The sequence below is a fragment of the Balaenoptera musculus genome, chromosome 2 (genome assembly GCF_009873245.2).
Source record: "Balaenoptera musculus isolate JJ_BM4_2016_0621 chromosome 2, mBalMus1.pri.v3, whole genome shotgun sequence".
NCBI lineage: Eukaryota > Metazoa > Chordata > Mammalia > Artiodactyla > Balaenopteridae > Balaenoptera > Balaenoptera musculus.
Window position 1 is genome coordinate 38,615,998 of NC_045786.1, and position 27,707 is coordinate 38,643,704.

At 45.3% G+C, this 27,707-nt stretch overlaps 1 protein-coding gene across 3 annotated transcripts in view; it reads right to left on the minus strand.

Annotated features, from left to right (window-relative positions):
• ABHD2 (abhydrolase domain containing 2, acylglycerol lipase) overlaps positions 1-27,707 on the minus strand; it is a 107,784-nt gene that overhangs the window by 6,769 nt on the left and 73,308 nt on the right. For all 3 annotated transcript variants that reach the window (XM_036841575.1, XM_036841577.1, XM_036841576.1), the window contains 5 exons: positions 18,363-18,546; positions 8,093-8,185; positions 5,327-5,437; positions 2,932-3,001; positions 1,358-1,442 (listed from right to left, as the gene is read on the minus strand). In XM_036841575.1, the coding sequence (XP_036697470.1) occupies positions 1,358-1,442; positions 2,932-3,001; positions 5,327-5,437; positions 8,093-8,185; positions 18,363-18,546 (543 nt within the window). The remainder of the gene's footprint in view (positions 1-1,357; positions 1,443-2,931; positions 3,002-5,326; positions 5,438-8,092; positions 8,186-18,362; positions 18,547-27,707) is intronic.

Sequence of the window (27,707 nt, forward strand, 5' to 3'; positions counted from 1 at the left end):
ACTTACACTCTTATTTACTAGAGAACCAGGTGAACTCAATGGAGTCCATGATTTTTCATTACAGAATTTTATTTTCCGAGGCTAAAACATAAAGCTGCAAGTTGCGTTAAAAGACGGCCAAGCTCTCAATGGCACGTGCTAAATGGCCATTTGAGAATTATTAACCTGGAGCTTGACTTTATGAGTCCACGTTTAAGTTAGTCCCGCATGGGCCGGTAAAGCCATTACCGAAGATGTGTGCAAAACGGGCAGCCAGGTACAGTCAGGTACCACAGGGAGCATCTCTCTCTCTTCCCAGGGGGATAAGTGACAACGGGTCCCTTGCTGGCTGCTCCAGGCCTCTGAGGCGCTTCCTGGCACCCACATTTCTGGCTCTGCAAGGGCTCTTTTCGTGTCTGACCCCCTTTATTCTTCCCTTTCGGCTGCTATTTTGTAAGTTTCTGTGTGACAGCATTACTGCTATGGATGTTACTTTAGATACGCAGAAGGAAACCAGCATGGCTGCCTCCTCTCACTGCAGCCCACGTGGCTGCTTTTGTGCAGGGAGCCTGTGGTTTGATAGACGGTTGACACACAGCTTTTTATCACGTAACGCACCTGCGACACATGCATTCACTCTGAGCAGAGAACGGAGCTCTGTCTGGGCGTGGGTCCTTTACCTGCTTGCTGTGTTATCTACTCTTTTAACTTGGGGTCGTGAGAGAATCAGAAGTACCCCTTTTCCCCCTGGTTAACATATGATATTTACAAGAGGAAACGTAATCACAGAGGACTGGGAAGGGAGGAGATTAGGTACAATGCAAAGTAACTTTAGATTGTGACCCAAGTGTTTCCTTCCGTTATCCTCTTTCTAGTTTCTCCCGTAGCTCCTACCTAGCATGGCGTGAGGCCGTGCAAGCCTGAGGCAAGATAACATTCTCATGAACAACCTTCTTTGCTTTTTCAGTTGCTTATATTTTTATCCTCAAAGTAGGTGGGGAGGCTGTCTGTCACAAGAGGTAGCAGAACTGGCTTTTTTGTTTTGCTTTTCAGGTCAGATTTTAAGTCTAACTATCTCTTTAAGTCAAACTCTCAGACTTAATGGACCCACATCCCTGAGGCCATAATTTCACAGAACACCAGGGGACTCCCGGAACCTCTTGGCTATGGATATAAACAATGATCCTATCTCTTGCAACAGGAAAGAACATGAAAAGGCTCTACCCAGGCTCCATCATAGCCCCAGAACCATCAGGCTAGAATAAATAAGAACACTGCCAAGAGATACCCTGATCGCCAGGAGATGACAGCATGATGAAGGTGACATACTGTGGCAGTTTGCTGAGTGGTTGAGGGAGCAGCAGGAAGAAACACTTACCGGAAAGAGATTTTGGAATGGTTAGAAGACTTTCATGCACCAAGGGGTCATCGGCTGCATTCACCAACATGAGAGGTACATAAATCTGAAACAAGAAAATAAAGCAGAATTAAATGATCAGTTCTCTTTTTTTAGACCCCATTGATCCAAGGCTCAAATACACTACCGGATATGTCTTTGAAGCAAAGGGAAGAGGGCCAGTGCTCAGTTTCCTGAACATGAGGACTAAGGACACCTCATATTTCCTGGTGGTGGCAGGAATGATAACTGCCGCTGTGATCACAGCCCTGGCAGGCATGTGCAGGAGCCAAGCACCTAGTCAAGCCTAGGTGACCCACGTGCTCTGACGGAGCAAGGGTAAAGACTCTACAATACTCACTGGCAAAATATTTCTGATCGTCCGCACAGTGTCTCAGATTAGCCATATCTTTCCGAAGAATGACTTTACAGAGTTATGTACATATTCATTCAATTTATATGGTGGGGAGGAAAAAAGGAGTGTGCTCCACTCCGGACAAGGGAGGTTTTCTAGAAGAATCTGAAGGTTGAAAACAGGAGCAGGCTGGTGGATATCGGGAAGCTCTTGGCAGCTTTGCATTCAACATCCATTTATCAAAACAGCCAGTAAGTGTCCTTTTTCATTTTAGCAGAGGTGGTGCTGATGGGGGAGCTCAGGCATTACTGAACAGCCACGCCCAGGAACGTAATGACCGGTTGCCTCACCTGGAGGCCCCTGACACTGGCTCTGGACAGCTTCACGTTTCTGTGATGGCTTAAATGAAGACATGAAAAGCCTGGATGACGATGCTAAAGTAGGAGGGGTGGCCGATAGGACACGAAGGCAGAACTGCCATTCACAATGGTCTGCTTAAGCTGGGGGAGTGGTGGGCCAAACAACAGGTGGACATTGATGGGGATAAATGGGAAGTCCTGTGTTTGAGTAGAAAGAGCAATTGCTCAAAGACAGAAGGGGAGAGTGATTTGGTGGTGGTTCAGGTAAAAAACACGGGGGTTATGATTGGCCACAAGCTTAATTTAATACGAAGTTTATTGTAGCTGTTCACACCTGCATTAACATAAACCAGTCTACTTTGACAAAAGACATGCTCCTCTAACATTCTGATACAGAAATGCATCTATTTTACTCTGTGCTTGCCAGATCATGGCAGGAATTTTGAGTTCAGTCCTAGGCACCACACCAACAAAATACACAATGACCAAAACAGGGTCTAGGATTATAAGAAATCTACACGGACTTCCCGTGAGGAACCATGGCAGGAACCAGGCAGGATTATACAGTCAAAGGAAGACTAAGAAAAAAATGGGTGCGGCAGCGATTTTAAGGGCTTTCACCGCACCAAGGGGCAGCTCTGGGATTATTATATGGAGGTCACAGAGGGGCAGAGTTTGGTTCAATAATAAACCCAAGTCAACAACTAGAGCGGTTGGAGCCAGATGCTGGCTGAGCTTCCACCAGGGAAGCTTAGGAGGGATGCTTGTTATATCACGGGTGGAGCTGGATGGGGTGATACTAATTCTGAGATGCTGCTCCCTGAGTTGATGTGGTCACTCACCCTGTGCAGGTACCTCATGCAGCTTTCTTCCTCGTAATATTCCTTCAGGGAGTTATAGCCATGAAACTTCCTGGGACACACACACACATGCACACACAAAGGAAAAAGACAAAACAACACTTGAAATGATTGGAATGCTGAATTGATTTTATTACTGTGCCAGTTCCCACACTAGCTCATCATATCAGTAGACTATACTCAGGTACCAGAGTTAGGGGTTAAGAGCACCCAGCTTTGGCATCTGGCTTCAAATCTTGGCTCTGTCACTTACTGACTACGGACCTTAGGCAAAGGGTTTAACCTCTCTGAGCTTCTCCCCTGTAAAATGGAGCTAGGGACAGGAGCTTCTTTAACGGCACTGTGAGATTTATGACATTAAAGTGACATTTTATTAGCACAGTGACTGGCCCAGAGTAATTACTCAGTAAGTGTTATCTGTAGTCATTATTAGCGGATGTTACATCTTTCTGAGGTAGCATAAAACCAGATGTCACTGTAGACACTAAGAATCTGCAATTCGAAGACATTTACTAGAACTTTGTTTTCAACAGAATTCTTCCTGGCAGAGTGATCTGGACCACTGTGAACTGGAATGAAATATGTACCGGATAATAGAAATGAGACAGGGATTCAAAGTTACCAACTCTGTCCCCCATGGAGCAGTAGTCAGAGACACACTGACATCAACAAACCCTTCGGTGCTCCAGCGGGCAGGTCCTGCAGCTTTGCCCTGCCCTGTGCTCTGAGAGGCTGGCACGATTCAGCCTGGAGCTCTGACACCAGGAGACAGAGTCAACCCCAGGTCAGAGGATCTCTGGAAACCTCATTTCTTTCTGACACAGATTAAGGCCTCTGGTTTGTGAATAGTAGGGTTTTTTTGTCCTGACTGGGGTCTTCGAGGTATCTCGGCTCACGTGTAGCTGTGGATCTCTTCCACTCTCAGGCTCCTTAGACATCTCTGCCGGCGAAGGACCCTCAGGTTGGACTATTTGGGCCAAACTTGATAGGGAGGAGGCCGAGTGCAGAAATCATCTCTAGGACATCTGTCTCCAAGAAATCAGCCCCTCTGAGGTCTCAGCGGGCCAGGAAGGCACTCTCGTCCTCCAGTATTACCGGTGGCGGGTTGATGAGGAGGCTGCCCAAACTGGTTATGATCATGAAAACTGCTACTATCTAGCACTATTAAAAAGGAAGAGCTTTAGGAAGAGTTGAAGAACACTCTCTTTTGGGCTTAAAAAAATTTAGAAGATGAATGAAATTTAAGTAAGTTTGTTTTTTCTTCTCATTAGTGTAGTGTCTGCACCACAGTAAAGTTGCACACCCCATCGTAAGCGAGGGTGGGTATAATTCATTCTCACCTTCTGAACGTGCCAGCAATTTCCCAATTTCCATTTCCTTTGAGTAACTGTTCATGGGCATATTTCAAAGTTACTTGGTGTAAGAAGGCTACTAAAATCCCATAAGGAAGGTAAATACAGATCTCATACTCAGGTCAATATGTGCCTATCTATTGGATGAACACTAGCTTGCTTCAGGCCACACCTGAAGGTATCAAGTGACCTCTAAATAAAAAGGATGACTTTTTCAAGAGAACGATGAGGTCAGAGATTAACTTTACCTTTTCCAGCTAATGCTGACCTCAATCAGAAACTACTGGTGCCAGGAAAGAGGATACTGTCAGCGTGGTGACCTCAGGTGCCTGGAGAGGCCTGGAGGGGCTGGGCAGGGAAAGGGCAACCGAGTGAAGTGGGCGGGGTTTGCATATTACACTCAGAGGAGAGTCTTTACGCCCCTAAAGGAAGAGGCTCTGTCCATTCTTCTTGTAACACACAGCTCTCTTGGTCTATTTTTGGTTTTTCTACTTTTGATAGAGACATAGGCAGGTACAAGAGATATTTTCCTTCTCCTTTTACTCCATTGCCACATGCAGTTTATGTGACATCTGATCCCTGACCCGGTGTTGAGGACTGTGGGCAACTAGGGCACGCATACCCCAGCTCCCCAGTTCAAGCTCAGTTGGCCACGCAGGAATGTAGAACGAGTGGTCAGAGCCTCTTCCTATTTTTTTTTTTTTTTTTTACATTTTTTGGCCGTGCCATGCCATGTGGCATGTGGGATCCTAGTTTCCCGACCAGGGATCTAACCCGCGCCCCCTGCATTTGAAGCGCAGAGTCCTAACCACTGGACCGCCAGGGAAGTCCTCTTCCTATTTTTTTTAAGAGACATTAGAAATTTGGATTTCTCTGTGAAATCTTCAGTTTTTAAACAGTGGACATTAAAAAAAAAAAACAAACCAAAACCCTTAACACTAAAGTGGGCGGAGGAAACCCCTGGCGCTGGGCAGCAACGGCCTGCTGCCTCCCGCCTGGCACCCTGCCCCCGAGCATGGGCACACCTCATCACATTGTCGTCGATCTGCATCAGGGATGTGGCTGTGTAGAGGCGGCTCAAGTCCGTGTCCTCCAGGCTCTGAGGTTTCTTAACATGGTCTCCAAAAAGAGCTTGCCTACAACGAGACAAGAAGCAGAGAATGAAAAGCAGATGACAAACCAAATCATCACACTGTACAATGAAATATCTTACAATTTTGTCAATCATACCTCACTAAAGCTGAAAAAAATTTTTTTTTAAAGCACGTGATAAACAACCTCAGCCGAGCCTGCTTCCTTGCCCAGAGGCAAGCCAGGAGAGGGTCTCTGACATAGTGTCTGTGGGTAACTTAGAAGTAAATCCCTTCAGCCTTCAGAATGTCCCAGAGGATGAGCTTGCACTGTTGACTTTTGAATAACTGAAGAAGGATCAACAGCAAGACCTTACTTTCCTTGCCCCTGTCTAAGGGGCAGCTAGACAAACTGAAGATTGTGTTTGAGCCTAGGTGACTATTACAAAACTGGCCCTGCAGAGAGGTCTCAGGATGGGTTCTGTGGCCTGTGGTGGGTTGTCAGCCAAACAGTGGGGGGCCTTAGTGTAAAGTTGTGCTTGGGGATCCAGAATCGTTCTCTGCTGGCTCTTGGGGTTCTGACCAAGCAGCAGCGTGACAGGAGTCCGGCAGCTGATGCCAAGCGTGGTGTCCACACTCTCCATGCTCTTTCATCTTTACACTGATGTTGACACCGCCCCCTTTAGCAGAACCCTTCTCTTTATGAGCTCTTTGTGTCACTTAACAAGGAAGATAATGGTTAACCCATTCAGCATTTGGGCAAATCAACAGCCCTCCAATACGTTAGCTAAAAAGCTAACGTATACTCAGAAGAGTAATTATTTCCAGTAAGAAAATGATCCATCTGGAGCAGATGACAATAAAGGCAGAGATCAAAATGTGCACATTTAGACGTCCATTCCCAGCAAGGGCTCTCACTCACACAGCTGAAGGAAGACTGAGTTTGCTTTGAGGTTTGGCCCTACAGTGGGAAAAATTCATTATGGAAACTAAATGCTCTGGTATCCATTCACAACCTCTTCCAAAGAACAGGAACAGATTTCTTAAAAAATTTTTTTTCAAAAGAGTATTAGGAAGATTATATACTTAAAGGGTAGAATTCACAATTTAAAGTGTGTCCCAATAAAACTAGAAAAAAAATTTAAAAAAGAAAAGACAATGCTGATAGAGAAAAAAAATTATAATAAAGTGTCCCTAAAATTTCTAGGTGTTTGGCTTCTTGTGGTAAATTTTAAAAATGTAAATACATTGAGAGCACATCCAGAGGACTCTGCCAGTTTGTTAAGAATTACATGATGGACCTTTTGGACTAATTTATTAATGGCAAGACTGGGCCCTGTAGCAAAACAAATGTTCCCTGGGAGGAAGGAGTTCACTCTCCATTGCAGAGGTGTGGGAAGACAGACAGAGGACTTGGACTTGGTGTCTGATGGCCTGGTTTCACCCCTGCTGGAACCTCAGCAAATCCCTGGATCCATCCAAACCTCAGCTGAGCCACACCTGAATCAGGGCCCAGCACACAACTGATGCTCACACACCATGATCTGAGCAGAAACTCAGCCAGCCCGGGGGACATAAGTCTCCCTGTGCCCTCCACCCACCCAACACCAGGGCCTGGGGATGTGCCTGGCAGCCTGAGGGGCCTGCGAGCGCCAGCCTTGCCCAGGCGCCATGTGAACCCTACCCACAGGAAGCCCAATCTGGGGTGCTTGGCTGGCCGGGTGGGCAGTACCACATTTTCTTTTAATCACTGAAAAAAACAGGATAAGAAACTGATCATTCAGTCAGGTTGCTTTTCCTAGGATGGCATCAAAAAACCCCTAAAATTGTACTTTTTGAGTGCCCAATATGTACCAGGCTCTGGGGGAATCAAAACACGCCCTAGCCCTCCAGTGCTGTCCAGTTTAGTTCATGATGCAGGACTCACACTGCGGAGGCAGCAGAAAAACGACTTGTTGGGGGAGGAGCTGGCTTCACAGAGGCAGATACCCAAGACGGACCTAAAAGGATAGGCTGGGTTTGGACAAGCAGAGATGAGGGGAAGGGGGTCCTCAGCAAGGGCATAAGTGGTGTGGGAGAGGCCAGAGGGCACGTGGGCCTCTGAGCGGCCTGGTCCAGCTGGAGGGGGAGGGAGGCATGGGGGAGGAGGGAGAGCCAATATCGCTAACAATAATCACAACGATGAAATCATCACTAATATTTCTTGAGTGCTACTGAAGACCAGGCGCTGCTCTAAGCACTTGTCAGGGGCTAACCCACCAAAGGATTCTGAGCAGGAGACGGACAGGCAGAGCATGGAGAGTGTGGACACCACGCTTGGCATCAGCGGCCGGACTCCTGTCACGCTGCTGCTTGGTCAGAACCCCAAGAGCCAGCAGAGAACGATTCTGGATCCCCAAGCACAAAAGCATCCTAAGGAGAAAAGCTCCTCAGCAGTGACGGGCCACCCTCAGGATTGCCCGCACGTGGGAAAGAATGGTGTGGAAACGGTTTCTCTTTCTTCTTGGACTTTTTGAAAATTATGGAAGCAGAAAGCGATTTGGTGAATTTGGTAGCTTGGGGCAAGTTTGTTTCTAACTAAGTCACAAAACAAGTCAGCAGACAATGTGTACCACCCCTGCCTTTTTTTTTCTTTCCTGGAGAAAGAGGAATTTTGGCTTTTAGTGAAATAAGCTCAGAAAGGAACTGTCTGTCTCCCGAGGGATAGGGAAGGCACCGCACCTGTGCGAGAGGATGATCTTCTTCATGTTGTCGGCCATGAGGAAGTTGTAGAAGCGCCGGCACTGATCCCACTGCATGAAGGTTTCCTGGGCCCTGGAAGAACCACAAGTGACAGTGAGAGGGACTGCGCCCTGGAGAGGAGAGGATGGGGCTGGCGAGGGCAGGAGGCAGAGCTCTTGCTGCTGGAGAGCGCCGGCTCCCTACGCTGGAACGTGGGCTTGGATGCGTGGTCCTCAAACTACCTGTAGAGACACCAGAACAGCTGAACGTTGCTGAACATGAGGCCCCAGCCAGAAAGCTCTCTGGGGCCACAGGCTTTGTTGCTAACACTCCTGACCCCCTCCTTCCATCACCTTGGTCTTCTCTTCGTCACAGGACCTGCTTCAATTGTCATTTGAACATGTTCGCTACTCGGCTTCCTACCCTGCAAGCATGTTTTTCTGGCTTAATAATAGGAGTGTGTAAGGGGAGGGGGTGTGTGGAGAAAATAAGTGCATGGCAAAACCTGAAAACACTTATATGTGGAATCTAAAAAATACAACAAACTAGTGAATAAAACACAAAAGAAGCAGACTCACAGAATAAACTAGTGGTTATCAGTGGGGAGAGGGAAGTGGGGAGGGGCCGTGGGGGGAAGGGTTATTATGGGAGTGTATGAAATCATGTGTGCGAAACTTTTAAAAACGGTAAAGCACTATAGAATTTAAAGAATCATTCAATAACAGTTTAAAAAATGGGAAGGGAAAAAAAAACACCACTTGTTGCCATTTGTGAGGCAAAGGAAAATCATGTACTTTGAGCTTTCTTTTGATTAGCCTTAGCATATTCAAGGGGCAAGGAACGGAAGAAGTAGCGAGGCCATCAACCCCTTCTAGGCCCAGCTGCTGGGGCTGGTCCTGAGTCATTTTTCCTCTAGAGCTAGTGTGTGATTGGCACGGCAAGGCCTACCGACGTGTGGGGTCACCAGGCAGGCAACACCTCTGCTTCCAGATCAGGAGACCATGGGCTCAGAGGCGTCAAGCGACCCGCCCTGGGTCACACTGGAACGGTCAGGTATGGCTGAGTCTATGCCAGGCCGGCCTGGCTCCAGCACGTGTGTTCCGCCACCCTCACCCTGTCCCTCCTCTACTCGCCTCTGCGGCCAGATTTCCTCGCCCACGTGTCAGGTGAACAAACACCGATGCTGTCATTCCCAGGCTGCAGCTCAGCTCTCCCCACTCCGTGCTTTCTTCCCTCGGGGGGGTGTGAACCCAGACACAGCTGCCATGGAGGCCACGCTAACCTTCATTTTGCAGGTTTCTGAGCCTTGAGGCCTGATTCCACCCTGGGAATGAGTCTAGGCGTCACTATTCCCATATAGAATCCATTGGCCTCATCTCCCAGATGGCCAGAGAGGGGAGTCTTGAGAGAGGGTGGTACATAGGTATTTTTTTAAAAAATCCAGGGAGTTATAAAAGTAATTTCCCCCAAACTGCCACACTTCAATTTTGGAATAACAAACATTTCCTGTAACGTCGCAGTTAAAAAATTAGAGCTGGCAGGAACTTAAAAGTGAAAGGGTTTGTGGATTTAACGGCCTATGACGTGCTCATAAAACATGGGCTAAAGCTCACAGTGAAGACTAACACTGCCTTCAAAGGTCAAAAGGTCATTCTATAAATGCACGAGTTTTTTGTGGGGGGCTTCCCGAACACTGTAGGAGCAGAAAGGACGGGCCGGATCACCATGGGCAGGACCCCAGCTAAGGCAGGACTGTGGACACTTGCCTCTTGGTCTGAGGGAGGAGGGGGGGTCACCCAGTCTGTGACCCACAGCCTCCTGCCAGCGCGGGTCTCCCTCCTCTGACCTTGGACCCAAGCTGTCCCTTATTCAGAAAGCCTATGGTCTCAAAATCCCAGCTTTCTCTTGCCCTCATCCTTTTCTCCCTTTGCTGACCTTCTAACTGCTTTTGTTAGTATCTCCTTCATATTAGAGGGACTGCGGAGGTAGGGAAGGGAGGGGGCACTGACCATAAATTTAAGCTATGAGAAGATGCTCCAGCGCTGCAGATTCCTTGATTGAATCACCCCAGAGGTGCCACTCACTGAAAGGCTCTGGGAATACACGGGGGCCCCGGGCTCAAGGAGGGACTGGGGTAAGGCTGCTGGGACCAATGTTCTACCCAGTCAACGCTGGCCAACACTGATGCCTCATATCTTCGGCTGACCACTCAGTATATTTAAGGGATGTCTTTCACCACCTCTGAATATAAAATTAAGGGACTGAAAATTTTATAGTAGTTTTAAGAAAACATAATCAAGATCAACGTATTATAAAAAACATTCATTTCATATATCTAAAATAAGACCTGATTTCTTCAATACTACCACCACCAACAAACTTGAAAAGAAATAAAAGAGAGGGGGATCCTACAGACTAAAAGCAACTGAAGAGACAAATCAATAAATGCAATGTGTGGACATCATGGGGATCCCGATTCAAACAAACCGACTGTTAAAAAAACTTCCATGAGACAATCAAGGAAATCTGAACACTGACTGGAAATGGGATGATATTAGGAATTATTAATTTTTTGGTGTGACAATGGTATCGTGGTTATGTTTAAGAAAAAGTCCTTAGAGTCTTTCAGTGCTACTTAGTGAATTATTTACAAATGATATGACATAATGTCTGGGATTTGCTTGAAAATAATCCAGTTTATGGGGGAGTGGTACGTGGATGAGGTGCAGAGGAAACAAGAGTGGCCGAGAGTTAAGCATGGTTGAAGCTGGTGGTGGGTACACGGGGGTTCAATATCCTACTGTTTTTACTTTGCATGTGTCTAAAATGTTCCATAACAATGAAGACGAAGGAGGAGGAGAAGAAAGATAGAAAATAGAAAATCTTTTTGGATTATGAGCTACTGAAAATTATTTACCCTGCTGAGGGAAGTCAAAGATCAAAGTCAGTTTTAACTGTTAACCCTGAGCCTCAACAACCACTTTCAGGGATGGCAAAAGTCCAGCAGGTGGTCTGGAACCGTTATATACATGGCCCATCAAGAACCTCACCCATGCAGCTCCCACTGAAGCCAAACTCCAATTTATCTGTCATGTTTTTGCAGGGACGGGAAGCAGGAGGCAGAACCAGGCTAGAGGGGCAAACGAGCCCAGGGCTTGGGGCTGGTGATGGGATGAAGGTCTAACAAGATGTCCAGGCCACCTGGCTGGCAAGAGTTAGAGCAGAGACTTGAACTAGGGCCCATCTGACCCCACTGGGTAGTTCACCAAACTCTGCAGAAGCCACTTCACCTCTCCAAGCCTCAGTTTCCTTATCTGTCAAATCAGGAGGTTGAACTAGAGAAGCAGTTTTCACACCCAGATTGCTCTGTGGCTGAGGTAGGTAGACAGTTCTATCACAGGCCTGACAGAGGCCACCCTGGGGGCCTTGGTGTTGCTTTCATTGCTTCTGTTAATGGTGGATGGACTTCTGCAGACAGGGGTGGATGTTGCGAGTGGGGAGCCGGCCAACCGGTGGTGTTAAGAATGGGTCTGAATTCTGGCCTCGGCTGAAGAGACCTGAGGGATGGGCAGTCTCCTGGGCATGCACCTCATGAGCATGAAGAGAACGTCTGCCTGCAAACCAGATGACTCAGTCAAGAAGGTTTAAAGAGAATGGTGGTGGTGGTAGGGGAAGAACACTCAGATGAGACTATAACATAGGGTACCATGGCGGACAGACTTCAGGTATGACAGGGTGATAAGCAGAGTGGTGTCATGAGAACAAACGGGAAAGAACGGGGAGAGAGAGATGACATTTATAGCCTCAGATACCGGTATGCCAATGGGAAGAGCACGCACAGGTGAACTCAACTCGGCAGAGTCATAAGATATGAGAGGTATCAGTGAGACTTGCTGAGATGAGAGCAGGATTGGAAGGAACCCTGAGATGGACACTGTGTAGCTATTCAAAATATGGTAGAGAAGGAGAAGCAGAAAAGTGCTATATGACAAGAAAGCACAGACCAAGGTGGAAAAACATGTGGGGAATGTTTGGCTAAGATCTGCCACGTCAGATGGAAGAAATGAATTTTCATTTTTTGATGCTAAATGGGCACCAAAACCAGGGGACTTCAGCTCTCTAGACACTGAAAGAATCCCTTACTTGGCCACACAGCAGAATATCCAAGTTCTTGACTTGCCTCTAAATAGCTATGTTCTCCAGAAGAGAGAAGGGATGGCAGGAAGTGCTCCCAGGCTGAGCCAGATACTGGCCCACCAGGAGAAACTGGCTGAGGACACAGCAGAGATGTGTGGAACCTGGGAGAACGCAGCTAGGTCATAATTACAGGGAGGAAAGCCTTTGTATAATCCAAAGTGAACCCTTGTTGGAAGGAAGGCAGGTTTCATAGACTTCAGAAAGACGAGATGACTCCAAAAGGGATGATGCCCCCTGAGAGTTGCAAAGCCCTCAAAAATGATTCTGTCATTGAGATGGCAAATGAGAAAAGACAGTACCCCAAAACACTAGTAAGGCTTCACTGGGAGTCTTATTCCAGAATGACATGTATGGATTTTTAAAGAACTTTATCCATCCATCTACCTATCTATTATGAAAACCAATAAAGTTCTTTTAAAATGCTGTTATTTCTAATCAATGTAACATTAATAAGATATTATCCGTACTGGTTTCCCAGCCACCTGCTGGTGAGAGATTTCTGTCTGCAGGGTTAAAAGAATTTTAAAAGGTGCTGTGGAAGGAGATGGATATTTTCTTTTTTTTTTTTGGCCGTGATGCACGGCTTGCGGGATCTTAGTTCCCTGAGACCAGGGATCAAACCCGAGCCCCCTGCAATGGACGCGTGGAGTCCAGGAGATGGATTTTTAAATCACTTAGAAGAGGGTCCCAACAAAACAGGGGTCTGTAATTATGTTCAGAACAATCAATTAGGCAAGGAAGAGCTGAGACAACTGCTTTATGCTCCTGGGGTACTGCTCAGAGAAAGCTCAACTTTTCCAACTCACACTTTGCAAAATGAGTGGACAAAGCATCTATTAAAAGGAATTAAAGTTGGAAGAGAATGAACTGGGAGAAGAATGCATCTAACACCCAAAGAAATTCAAATCTCCTAGCGCATATAAATTTCATCTCAGAGTGCTGGGAGACTGTGAGAACACCACACAGCTTTCCTGTGGTCTTTGAGAAAATATGGAGGATGAGAATGAGAGACAGGGTCTATATGTCTGGGATGGGCAAGCATGACTCTCACATTCCAAAAAGGGGCACCACAAATTAAGATTGGTGAGGAATTTCTTAAATATATCCCAGGCAATATTAAAAAACACCTTGAAAGTAATATGCCAATGAAACCTTAAAGTACATTAAGTATTTTCCCAGAATGTTACCACACCAATATAACCAATATTTTATTTGCAAAGGGAGGGGGTTCCCCTCCAGGCTTTGCCAATATGCAATCATTAAAAATTTTTTTTAAATTGTGGCAAAAAACACATATTATAAATTTTACCATCTTAACCCTTTTTAAGTGCATAGTTCAGAAATCTTAAGTATATTCACACTGTTATATAACAGATTTCCAGAACTTTTTCATCTTGCAAATCTGAAACGCTATACCCAGTTAAATGACAACTCCCCATTTCTCTCTCCCTACAATCATATTTTTACATAGTTACCTTCCCTCCTACGTTTAATATACACAGTCTGCTATTTTATATATATTTTTTAATTTAAAAAAATACAAGCAGCCTCGTTTTCTACTGAACGGGTATATCATAGCTTACAACTATCTCTCATGCTGGACACGTGGGTTATTTCTAACTTGGCCCTACAAGAGAGTCATGCTGCAGTGGGGGCAAAGCCAGGACGAGCCTTGAACAGTGTGGCCTCTGGGAGGGAGATGGTGGCACCTCTGGGTCCAAGACACCCAGCAGAATGTTCCGGGCTGGCAGCTGCCAGTGGGGGCAGGACTGACCTGTGGAGAGGTCGTTACCTCCAGCTAGTTCAGCTTGAGACTGCAAGCAAAAGAAAAGCTCTCTGTACCCTACTAGGGACTGGGCCCAGAACTCTTCACACCTGCCTGGCTGGGCTTTGTGGCAGGACGGGGCAGGGAGCCCAGACAAGGGTGGCCACCCACCAACACCCTTTCTTCCTTATCAGAATATTTCCCCTTAGGATGCACTTTTACAGGAATGGGATTAATGGGTCAAAGGGCATATCATACACCCTCATTTTTCTGATTACAAAAATTAACAATGAACAATAAACAAAAATCCCCAAGGACAAAACATTTGGTTAGCTTCACAACCCAGTGGTGGCAAAGTTAAGCTGTTTCTTAAGGTTGGAATTCTGTCCATGGAGTTTTGTCTAAACTCAGCAGATTTTCCTCCTTTGCTTGGCTCTGTTAAAAAAACTACTGAGTATTAAAATTATTTTACAGCTCAACTATGAACACAGGTTTGATGAAGGTACAGCTCTATAGAGGGACTTTATGAACGAGAATGCTTGCTTTTGTCATAAACTCATCCGTAGTCTGGAGTTTGCCCATTTGCAAAAGAGAGAATATATGCACAATTTGGCAGGAAAAGGGGGGCCTGGCTCTTCCTTGTGACAGGAAGGCCCTGCTAAAAATGCTGGGACGTTAAAGTGGCTACGAGTTAGTGGTGCTCATGCACTCACTTAGCCAGAAACATACTGCATTTAGGGAGATCTTATGGTTCCTCCACTGCCCTGTAAGGGGCCTCTGACCCCACCTCACCTCCTTCCAAAAATCCCTCCCCACTGACTCCCCACTTGACTGAGGACTTCCTTGGCACCCATATGCCTAGCGTGTCACCATTAGTGACACTTATTTGTAGGTTTGCTGCTGTGCAAACATCATTCTATTGTCATTAAGCAGATACAGACTATCTCTTACACCCAAACTGCAACAGAATGCTTGTATTTAATCACATTATTATTGGCGGATTCTTCAATGCAAGATTGTTGAGGGCTTCCTCAGCAATGACTTGATTTTACCTGAAATGAGACCACAAGAGCTTCCCTTCCCTTTTCTTTAAGCTCCACAAGGGTGGGGGAATTTGTTGGCCTTGTTCATGGTTGTGTCCTATTACCCAGAAGGGTGTCTTGCTGAATGAATCAAAGAATCAATGAATGAATTAATCGCGGGTAATCTTTCGGCATCACTACTTCTCCTTCTTGCACTTCTGTCTGGTTGCTAGTCACAGGATGAATTTATAATCAAGGTCTTCATGATAGCTTCAAATGATTAATTAAACCAGAGAGTTAGGCTGAGTCTGACCACACACATTTCCAGGGCTAGTTAGTTGGCTGCTGTTTATCCTGAGGCAACATGCTAAGTCAGCTGGATACCATGTAGTTTTGGGACATCTGTTTCCCTCCTTCACTGGTTCAGCACCTCATCAAAGGTGAGCTAGTTCAGCAGCAGCTAGACTGCTCTAACTACAGCAAGCAGGCGCTGGCTTCTGAGCCTAGAACTGGCTCTGACTAGTGGGGAGGTGCGCTATGGGGACGAGAAGCCAGAGGGAGGGGATGGATCACTGACAAGCGGTTGTGTAGACTCAACGAGGAGGGATTTACCGGAAGCATGAACTCCTGTGTGGCCCCTGCAGAGGCAGACGAGCCCTCCCCGCTCCACCTTGGCATATAGGAAGCATGGCTGCCATCATCCCAGTGCTGAAAAGGCTCATTGCCCTCAAGCCTTGGCAGGAAAAAAAAGGTTATGCTGGTTTAAAGTAAGCCACCGTCATTTAGCAAGTTGATCTCATTAAACTGTTGGGGTGACCTGAACTCATTAAAATGTTGGGGGTACACATAGGGCGATGGTGTCTCCTTGACCTGCTGCCAGTTTCTGTGTGTAGGGCCACAGGATCTTAGCCTTAGCATTAGTTCTCTGTGCTCTAGAGGATAAAGTTGCCTGTTTCTCTCCTCTTTGCAGGAGGCTGATGTGACAATGATTATGAGTATCAAGATCTTTGAGGTCTCAAAGAGAAGTGGCATAGACCACGCCTGCAAAATGTTTAGCACCTCACAGATGTTGGTCAGTTTCCTAGCTTAAACCTTTGCCTTAGTTTGAGCACCGTGGATCGGCAAACGCGTGAGTCGTGTGCTTGGCCAGCAGCAGATGGCGCTGTTGCAGCAAAATGAAATCAGGCTGTTACTGAAGAGTCTGCGCGTTGAAAAAAAAAATGAAAACAAACTTGTCCTACATCCCCCTGCTTGTCAAATCCAGGGCTCTCTGAACACAAAGTCAGTGTTCACAGTAGTTTGACAGCACTTGGTTTAGGAGGGGACTTCAGCGATTCTGATTTTTACAGATGCTAGAAGCCTTGCCAAAAACTGGACCACTTGTCAGGTGACAAGGGCCTCCTGCCAGGCCCTGCTCCCTCAGATCCTGTGGCTGGTCCTTTGCTCATTGCTCTAATATTCCAGTCACTGGGCAGGATGGGACTTCGGTTAACTCTGGTTACATAATGGCTACGAATTGGGAGTTGAATATTTTTAGCCAAGCCAAAATAAAGGAACATGTCCTGGCTCACCAGAGTGTAGAGAGGAGTGAAGGGGAGGATTCTCATCAGGAGGACGAGGGGACTAACCTAGTCCTGCAATATTAGAGCTGGAGAGACCGCTGAGGTCCCCAGGCCCAATGACTGCTAAACGTGGCTAAATCTCAGGAGTCACCTGTGAAACGTGCCCAAACGCAGATTCCCGGCCCTGTATCGCAGATGAATGAATCAGGATCTCCAGGGCTGGGGCCCAAGAAAATGAGTTTATTTCTAACATGATCCTCCAAGTGATTCTTAATGAAGTGAGGCAGTTGCTAGTTCAGTAGATTACTCTTTGTCATCCACTGATCTAGTCCACTTCTCATTTTACAATGAATAATGATGATAATTAACAGTTACTGACTTAACTTTCTACATGCCTGGCACTGTTGCAAGTAGTTCATGCCCATTAACTCATTTGACCCTCACAATGGCGCCATGGGGTAGGTACCATTTATTATTACCATCATCTCCATATTGCAGGTGAGGACAACTGGAATCTAGGCCCTGGTGCTGGAACTCAGGAAAGGTTCCAGCAGGGATGTCTTTCATGTCTATTTTTGGGTACATTTAAATTCTCCATTTTGGCCAGCTTTAAGGCTCAGGCAGAGGCTGAATTCTGAGCCTGCATTTGCCCTTTGGATGTGTTGACTTCACATTCCAGTAACAGATATTTTTAGAAATAACGTAGCCCCTTATCCATTAGAAAATGACAAGATAGGTTTAAACTACACCACGAGAGATATAGGTGAGGCAAAAAGGAAGGATTCATTTATTAACTATAAGGACTCTTTGGCATTAGACTGGATCAATCAGGGAGTTTTTTGTTTGTTTGTTTTTACTTTTTTGTGTGATTTTGGATTTCAGGAGTTCTTTAATAACTGGTCATACCCATTGGTAATACAAAAGACATTATCGTGAGCAGTGAGTACAGGAAAAAATATGACTGCATTTAAAGAGTCTGGAAAGATGTGTGTGTGAGTGTGGTGTGTATGAGTGTGTGTGTGTGTGTGGGTGAATGTGTGTGTGGTGACTCTGGAGTGATCTAGGACAACACTGATCTGGTGGGGGGGTCAGAGCAGACGATAATGCCCTCCTAGGACTCCTCCTTCGGGGTTCTATTGTCGGGAGACTAAGAGGAGAGGTAAACCTTTACCCAGTAGGTCATCTCTTGGGTGTGATTCTGGGATGCCTGAGAGAGATGACTATTTGACAGTGAGGGCATGGATTAAATGGTTTCTAAAGACCCCTTCCAGATGCCACCTGAGACTCAACTCTTTGGTAGACAGGAGGATTCTGGGGTCATAAGGCCCAGTTCTCAGACCCTGGTTCACCAAGTCTCCTCTGTTTTCATAAACCCACAGTTCTACAAAACTCCTGGAGCATGAACAGAGTTAAGTCATCTCACAGAGACTCCAAAGGGGAACAGCAGCTATTAAGGGGGGCTTTGGCTTATTCAATTACAGATCTGATCCCAAAATAGAGCTGCATATCCCAGGCTTAAGGGGTCTGATACGACAAATCCAGTGTATGATGTGGAAGCAAAACAAGATGAATCCAAGACCCAGAAACTTCTGCTCAGTCTGCCCCGGCATTTCCCCTGCTCTTCATGGGCCAATGTCTGGTGCACTGGGGCATCTCAATAAACGAGTGCTAACTGGAGGACCAACGGCAGAAAGAAGTGGGAGCATGTGGCCGGGATCACTCACCTCAGTGCACTGTAGCCCTGGCACACGCTGACGCAGCACAGAACCTTTTCTTGGTTGGCCTGGGTCTCTCCCAAGTATTTACACACGATGTTACCACCCAGGCTAAAGCCCACGACCACCAGCTGGGTCAGGGGATATGTCTTCTTGATGTAGTTTACCATGGCTCCAAATTCCCAGGTGCAGCCTATGGGCAGAGAGGTAAGATGACTTGGTCATTTCGGGTGCAACAAAGATTGGAGAAAATGTGAGCTGGAAGGTTACTAAGTGGGTGTTAAGACTCTAATAGAGAGAGAGAGAGAAATATATATGTACGCAGCCAGCCCTCTGTATCTGCTGGTTCTGCATCCATGGATTCAACCAAATACAGATTGAAAATATTCAGAAAAAATATCCCAGAAAGTTCCAAAAAAGCAAAACTTGAATTTGCCATGCACCAGCAACTATCTACATAGCATTTACATTGTATTAGGTATTATAAGTAATCTAGAGATGTTTAAAAGTATACAGGAGGATGTGCATAGGTTATACGCAAATATGCCATTTTATATATGGGACCTGAGCATCTGTGGATCTTGGTATCTGTGTGGACCCTGCAACCAGTCCCCTGAGGATACTGAGGGACGACTGTATAGGAGTGTGTGTGTATGTGTGTGTGTGTATGTGAGTGTGTGTGTGTGTGTGTGTGTGTGTGTGTGTGTGTGTAGAGAGAGACACATACATTCAGCCAGACAGGCAGACTTCTCTTTGGCTGCCTGCAGCGAAGTTCCCAGATGCCCCTCAGTATTAGAGGAAACATGGCATTAGTAGTGCCCATGAAGGAAGGGACCATGTATCAAATGCTTGTACAATGCTCCTTTAAAGATGGGTTGTGAGAAACCTATCTGGATACTCATGGAAATTAAAACAGATATTCAGGGTGTGCATGAGCACCTGTGTTCGCACACACAGGTAAACAAAAGCAAGAGCAATACTCTTTGGGATTAGCTTCTTAGGCTACAAAATAGGATGTTACACCCACATGTACCATGATTCATGGTGTCAAGAAAAGTACCAAGTGGATGTTATTTACAGGACTGCCTTGTCAATGTGGGGAAGGGAAGGAGAGACAAACTTCAGTCCAGAGGGATGGCCAAGATGTGTTGTGGGATTAGGATAAAATGTTCTTGGTGACGTAGGGACAGGTGCTGTGGGAGACAGACCCATTCAGAAACATACAGAGGAGACTTCTGAACGGAGAGGGTGTTTGGGCCCAGTCTGCCCAGGAGGGATGATGTCTACTGGTGTCCCCTTGGGAAGTTGGTGAAGTCATGTTATGTTTCCGCAGCTTTGCGAAGAGGAGGAGGTTAGTGGCCATACAAATGAAGGGGTTCATCACATCCTTCTAAGGCCCAGCCCCAGACTCAGCAGGGAGACAACTTAAAAGAAAACCTAACAGGGAAAGTGAGGGACTTTGCCAAGAGGCATGTACGAGACGGACCAGCATGAAGACAGTATGGATTTTGTTCGTTGAAAAAAAAAATGAAAACAGACTTCTTCCACATCTTCCTGCTTATCAAAGCCAGCTCAGAGGGCTGGACATTCCTAAGAGAGTTGGATGGCTCCTCTCCTAACCCACAAACCCTGAGGGACACGACCTTCTGAGCCGGGACAAGCTCCCCCTTGGATCTGTCTTCCTCTTAACAGTGGAAGGCCAGCACAACCCCATGCAGGAGTTCTCAGCCCACGGGGTACCTAGAATCACCTGGAGAGGGTGTTAGAAACGGGCATTCCTGGGCTTCACCCCTAAAGAAGCTTATTCAGTAAGATGGTGGCCAGGCCCAGGAATCTGCATTAAATGTTTTTTTCTTTGAGTTGGTTATTCATGCACATGGCACAAAATTCAAATGACATAAAAGATGTGGTAAAAGGTACTTTCCTACACTCTTTTAAAAAATACCAATGGCAGCACACATATTGCTTAGCGCTGTTGTTGTTTTTTTTAACAATATGTTTCGGAAGCCATTGTGTAACAATACACATAAAGCTGCCTTCTTTTTTATTTTCATTTTTAATGAGGTATAACATACACCCAGGAAAGTGCACAATCGATGAATCTACGCATTTACACCCATGCAACCACTGTGCAGATCAAGATGGAAAATATTCCCGACACTCCTAGAGGCCCCCTCGCGCCTCTTTCCAGACAAGATCCCCCAGACTTTGACTAATGATCGCAATTTGAAAGTGTTCGGAGCTCCTGAGGCTTGGAAGGTGTCAAAAGCTCCTTAAGACTAGGGGAAAAACTGGGGGCCAAGAACTGCTCCCTCCCAACATGGAAAGACCCAGGCATCACCCTGAAAAGGAAGTACGTCTCTCTCTCCATTGAGATATAAGAGATCAAGCCTCCTATTTTTCTCCCTCCTGCACCCAGCAGAGGCTGGGGCACCTTGCAGCCCTTCAATAAATAGCTGATGAATTGAGTGCATTCTGAAGGCCTCCGATGGGTCCTGGTGACAGCCTCCTGGAGCAACAAAAAGCTGGTCCAGAGGGAACCCTGACTCTTAACTTAGGAATCTGAAACGTCAGACTTTTGTCCCCACCTAGGTCATTTATTCAAGTTTCTCTTTTTAAAAAGGTAGCAATAGAAGGAATGTTATATCTCTAGGAAACGCTAGGTTTAAAATGGGGAGATGTGATGTAAAAGAGGGGGGAGTCTTCAGACACACTCAGCTGATATCACGGCTGCTCAGGCATGCAACAAATAAAGAATTCAGAAATCCTGTTAGAGATATTTGTTCACCTCTCTTAGGCCATAAGAGGCCTTAAAAACACAGCCTTAATGAGGCAGTCTGGCCCCATGGTTGAGTGAAAGAGCTCTGTGGTCACACTGTTTAGGGTAGGCCCCTTTAGTGGCCCCCAATGCTCTCAACTTCCCAATGATGACAAGCAAATCCTGGGGTACAAGGAAAATCTATACCTCTGGGCTCCCTGCTGGAGGCTCAGAGTCCACAGATACAGCATGGGGTCTGGCAATGGGTACTTTTAACAAATACTCCAAATGATTTTTATCCTGAGGGAACTTTGGAAAATACCTTGGGCAAGTTACCAAACCATTCTGGGTCTGTTTCTGCATCTGTAAAATGGAGGTAATAATGGTGAATACCTTACAGAGTTGGTTGCAGGACTGAGTAAAGTGATATAGGTAAAAGGCTTAGACCAGGGCATAGTAAGTATTCAGTGTTAACTATTATTATAACTGTTACTTCTCTTCTCTTTTAAAAATATTATTTAAGTACACCCATGTTCATAGCAGCTTTATTCACAACAGCCAAAAGGTGGAAGCAACCCAAGTGTCCATCAACAGATGAATGGATAAACCAAATGTGGTACATGTATACAATGGAATATTATTCAGTCTTACAAAGGAAGGAAATTATGACACATGTTGCAAAATGGATGAATCTTGAGGACATTATGCCAAGTGAAAAAAGCCAGACACAAAAAGACAAATACTGTCGGATTCCACTTACATGAAGTACCAGGAGTAGTCAAATTCACAGAGACAGAAAGTAGAATGGTGGTTGCTAGGGGTTGGAGGGAGGGGGAATGGGGAGTTGTTGTTTAATGGGTACGGAGTTTTAATTTTGCAAGATGAGAAGTGTTCTGGAGATTGATTGCGCAGCAATGTGAATGTACTTAACACTACTGAACTGTACATTTAAAAATGATGAAAATGGTAAATTTTTGTGTATTTTACCACAATTAAAAAAAATCATTTAAACAAGGGATTGTAGCTTAACACTTGAAAAGACCAATCTAGATTTCTAGATTTTTCTCCAAAGCAGTGTTCTGTGATCTGACTGCACATTAGAATTACCTGAGGATCTTGTAAAACAACAACAAATACTAATGCCTGGGCCCTCCCCAAACTAATTAAATCAGACTATCTGAGGGTAGGACCCGGGCATGGGTGTTCTTTTACGAGATCTCCAGGTGACTCCAAAGTGCAACCAGGGCTGAGAACCGCTGGTCTAGGGAACAAGGATCCCTTTGGCTCAGACCAATAGGAGAAAGCATTCTTTAAGGCATACTCCCACTTGGTCTCTGGGCCAGCCTTTTCAGACTTCCCTTTCCACTTGCAGTAAGCAACCTGCCCACATGGAGGCACTGCTCTGCCTTTTGGAAGCTTCTGAAGCAGGGCTGTTGCCCTGGTAGCTGCTTTCCAAATATTTCCTCAAAGCCAGGTTTCTATAGTGGGTGAACCCCTGCTCAACCCAACCGGGAACCTCTACCGGGTCCATCAAACTCCTAACAAAAACAATCTTTAAAGCCCTAAATACACACAACTGCTTTCTGGTAATCGTTCTTGTAGAGTGAATCAGAAAAGCTGCACTGAGGTTAAATATTACTGCAAGAAAAATGCGCTAGCCCAGCGGTTCTCAAAGTGTGGTCCCTGGCCCAGCGGCATTAGCATTGCCTGGGAATTGTTCAAAATGCAAGTTCTTATGCCTCATGCCACCTACTGAATCAGAAACTCTAGGGGTGGGGTCTAAACAGAGGGCTCATTAAGACACAGATTGCTAGGTCCCACCTCCAGAATCTCTGATTCAGGAGGTCTGGGTGGGATGAGAATGTTCATTTCTAGCAAGTTCCCAGGCAATGTTGGTCCAGGGACCACACTTTGAGAACCCCTGTCTGAGTTGATAGGAAAGGTGGGTAAAATCTTCAATTTTCTGTTTCTTTTATCTTTTAAAAGGGCGGTTCAGAGAGATGCTTCATGTCACTCACAGTTAAATAAATGCAAATTAAAACGACAATTCGCAATCCTTTTCCACTGCCCATATTAGAAAAGATCAACTTTGCCGATACCCAGCACTGGGGAGGGTGTGGGTACCAGGCCTGCTGGTCCATCCACTGATGTGGGAGTGGGCACTGGAATAGCCTTCAGAAGGCAATGTGGTAACATTTATTAATGCTTTTAAAAGGACAAACCTTTGGTCCTGCAATTCCACTTTGGGGGACTTTATACTGCAGATGTGTGCGAAGATATATGTGCAACAATGTTTCCTGCAGCGCTGTTTGCAGCAGCAAAGGATTGGAAATAACCTAAATTTCCACCAGTAAGAGGACTAGTTAAATTGCTGTGAAAAAGAACGACGTAGAGTCCGGTCTGCTGATGTGGAATGACCCTGAGCCAGCTTACTGAGGGACCAAAACAAAAGTGGAGCAGTGGGATGGCACCATCTCCTGTGTGTACTTGTGTTTTTAAAGGGATTATATGTGTACACATATCTGATTGAATATTTGCTGAAAAACTATAGCAGTTATTATTATTATTATTATTATTATTTTTTTTTTTTTGAAGAGGAGAACCAGGGGCTAGGATGGAAGGAAGACATAGTTTGACTCATTGCTATATAGAATTTTGCACCATTTGAATGTTTTTCCTGTGTATATACATTACTTTTTCAATAAAAGTCCAGCCAGTTAAAAAATCTAGTAAAAATGAAGAATAATTTCTTAAAAAGATATTTAAATCTCCTTAGACCAGTTTCAACTATGCTAAATACACCCAACACATCCCTCATGCTGGGGCAGTGATGTGTGCAGCTTGTGATGGGGACATTATTTGCCTGTATAAGAAATGGTACTAAGGGACTTACTGTCAATTGTTTCTACCACCATTTCCTTGGGATTCTGCCTTATTTTTTCATCCCTTGGCTAATTTTTTGTATCTTTAAGTTTTGTTCTACCATTGAATGAGCCTCTGTATTAGACTATAAACGCCATCAAGCAAAGATACTCCTGGTGTTGTTCACCACTGTATCTGTGGGGCCAGGCACTCAGCGGGCACTCAGTCAGTATCATCTAAACGAATGGGAAGGAGGCACTACGTTCCGGGCCCTGTGCTAGGCGCTGTGAGTGAGTGGGAGCACCGGGCTTTGGACCCATGTCTAACCCCATAGCCCAAGTCCTTTGTCTTGTATCCCAAATCTACATAAGTAATTGCACGGCCAGGATTTATTTTTCAATCGTGAAAAGTCTTACTTTTTCACCATCTGATGCCTTTTGGACCTATCTATCTTTATCCAGGTTTGAGACTAATTATTTGAGACCTAGCGGAGATGTTCAGATGTCACTGGGGCAGTTACAAAACTTGGATTTTGTAACTCGGATTTGCTACACTACTGAGGAGCAATTACAGCTAATCACGTAGGCACTTTGGGACCCTCAGTTTAATTAAATTCAAGCACTTCTGATCTGGATAAAAGGCCAGGTCTACATAATCCTAGACAAGCTGTTGGGTGTTTTGTGAAGAGCTGCCATCTCTCCCAGGCAAGGGAAAGGCAAGGACGTGGTGTCTGCCCAGCTCCAGGATCAGCCTGCTGGTAGATGCAGGGTCCTCCCGGGATCTCCACCTGATGTCAGTTACCAAACACCCTCAGTGTCTGGGAACCCCTCCCTGGGCTCTTTTATTAAGAGCTGCAGCTATCTGTTTTTTTAATACTAGGAGGATTTTAATGAGGTTCTATGTATTTAATCCTTAAAGGATTAGCACCAGTAACAAGATTTAGGTATATAATCTTTTTTTTTTTTAATGTTTCTATAGCCCGCTTTTAAAAACATTTTAATCGTATTTAAGTGTACAGTTCAGTGGCACTAAGTACATTCACATTGTTGTGCAACTCTCACCATCATCCATCTCCCGAATTTTGCACCTTCCTAAACTGAAACTCTGTCCCCATTAAATAGTAACTCCCCATTCCCCCTCACCACCCCCGCCACTGACCCCGGCCCCTGGCATCTACCAATGTACTTTCAGACTCTATGAATTTGACTATTCTAGGTCCCTCGTATACGTGGAATCAAACACTATTTGTCTGCACCTAATGTATATTGGAATGTATTTTTAAGGTTAACTTAATATATGTCCTGCAAACAGATTATACCTTTTTTCCCCCCTGTGCTATACAGTAGGCCCTTATATAATCTTGCTGCAGCTTTTTAAGACAAGACGAAATAGGAGGCACTAACCTGGCCTTAGACAGATGAGTACCACAGGCCTATGTTGGAAAAGCAAACTGCCAAGGACAGGAGAGACCTTCTTCTTGTACCTCCCATCTATTTCAAAAGCCATTTCCCCCAAAATGGCACTATCATGACTCAGTCGGCTCAAATACAAGGACCCAGAGACGTGGTCTTCCTTGTGGTTGGAGACTTTGAGTCATCTCTGTATTCTCCACGCCAGGCACATGGTGGGCGTGCCACTGATGGAGCTGGGTAAGAAGGAAGTTTGAATCATGCGGCATGAAAGCACACAGTATCAGCCAGCGTGACTGAGCAGGGGACGGGAAAGAAGAACCTAAATATCCTTCCCACTAAATTTAATCCAAGAGAGTGGTCAGCTAACAACACGGCTCGCTGGCGGACTGTTGGGGGCCTAGCAGCCCCTAGCATTTTCATAGTGAAGGTGTGTGAGTCATTTCTTAGAGCTGTGGGCACGCTGCTGCAAAGCTGACTCACTCGGGAAGAAAACAGCTGTAGAAATAAAGTGAGAGCCCTCTTTGCCCACCGTATTAATTTGCCTTGTCTTTATCTCTGAAACAAAGATTTTCGCAGATGCGTGCTTTTGGCTTTGTTTCCCGGGGTACAGGATGCTGAAAACTGCCCTCTTCTGTCTGAGGGTTAAATATTCAGATCTCATCCTGAAAGCTCAGACCTGTCGACGCTCCTCCACAGTTCTACTCGCAGTATTACTCCCCAGCATGTCCCCTAAACTCTGGGCCCCTCCCTGGGCCCCCTCTCAAAGCTCGGTGACTCTCAGCAGATGGTCTTGTCAGATGTTTTACTAAGATGCTTGAGCTTCTGCAAATTCACTGCCTTCGCTTCCCCATTCTCCCTCTCTCTTCACCCACCTCCCCTCCCTCCTCCCTTCCCACAGTGTCCTTCTGCCATTATAACACTCGACTGCTTCAGAGGCAACACAGTTCCTGGTTGTCATCTGGAATCATGAATACGATTCAAAACGGAGTCTGCATCACAGTACAGAACAAACGTATGGACACCAAGGGGGGCAAGTGGCGGTTGGGGGTGGCGGTGGTGGGATGAACTGGGAGATTGGGATTGACATATCTACACTAATATGTATAAAATACATAGCTAATAAGAACCTGCTGTATAAAAAATAAATTAAATAAAATTCAAAAAAAAAACCAAAATGGAGTCTGCATCAATTAAAATGGTAGACATGAAAAGCTCACAGAAACATTTATGTTCATGATCTAATCAAATATCTTCAGCTAGATTGAGCAGTTACTTCTACTTCTAACAAAGTAGAAGTTTCTTAAAAATCACTGTCTGCAACTCTTTGTGGCAAAATGTCTTGGATCATGGGTGATCTCTACAGTGTGCTGTATAGCAGGGTGACCATACACCTTAGTTTGCCTGAGAGAGTCCTGGAGTTTGTCTGTTATTCTGATGCAGTTATTAGTAAGGTCCTTTTTCACTCTCAAAAATGACCCAGTTGGGTTGCTAAATTATATGGTGACCCCAGGGTACCGGGCTTCCCTCCCTTCTAAGATGGAAATGCTGTCCCCTAAGCAAGGCAAAATTTTCTGATCTTACACTGAGGTTCCAAAAGACAGTTTAAAAAACAAAAAAAAATCCAGTATTAAACCCAATTGGACATTAATGAGCTCCTCCTCCAAGCAACAGAAGATGATGCTGTGATTTCATGTACCTCTTCTCAGCTTGATGTCTAATGTAAGAAAGCCAAATGTTTAGAAATAAGGGAAGAGCCCACTTCACTGTTTAAACTCACAGGAAAACGCAATTTAAATCGTTTGAGACCATTTTCAATGTCAAAATGTCCTAGGTTGGTGTTCGGTCATAAGTTCTTAGGAGGCTCATGATTCTAAGGGACTCAGTCACCTTATGGGGGCCAAGGCAAGGTTATTATTTTTATTCCTTTCATCTGATATAGAAAAGACTTTTAAAAAACCTTAAATTTTTTCTCTAATCAAGATCAAACTCATAGACCCTTTGTCACTAGGCTCTTAACTTTCTGGTTATAAGACTTCAAGGTCAATCTTAGAAATGGAGGTCAGAATAACCACAACTGGATCATTCTGGTTTTTAGTTCGTTTCCTTGGCTGGTGGACTTGATCCAGCTCTACTTTGCTCTGAATATGAATACTGGACTGCTGGGATAAGGCATTTAGCCAAAGACAAAGATGGAGCAGAATATTTCCTGAATTTACTGGTCCCCTGCAATATCATTGACAACATTACTCATATTCCTAACACTGCCTAGGTTAGAAAATCAATTAAGTCAACTGTTCACTACCGCAGTGTTCCAATTAAAGA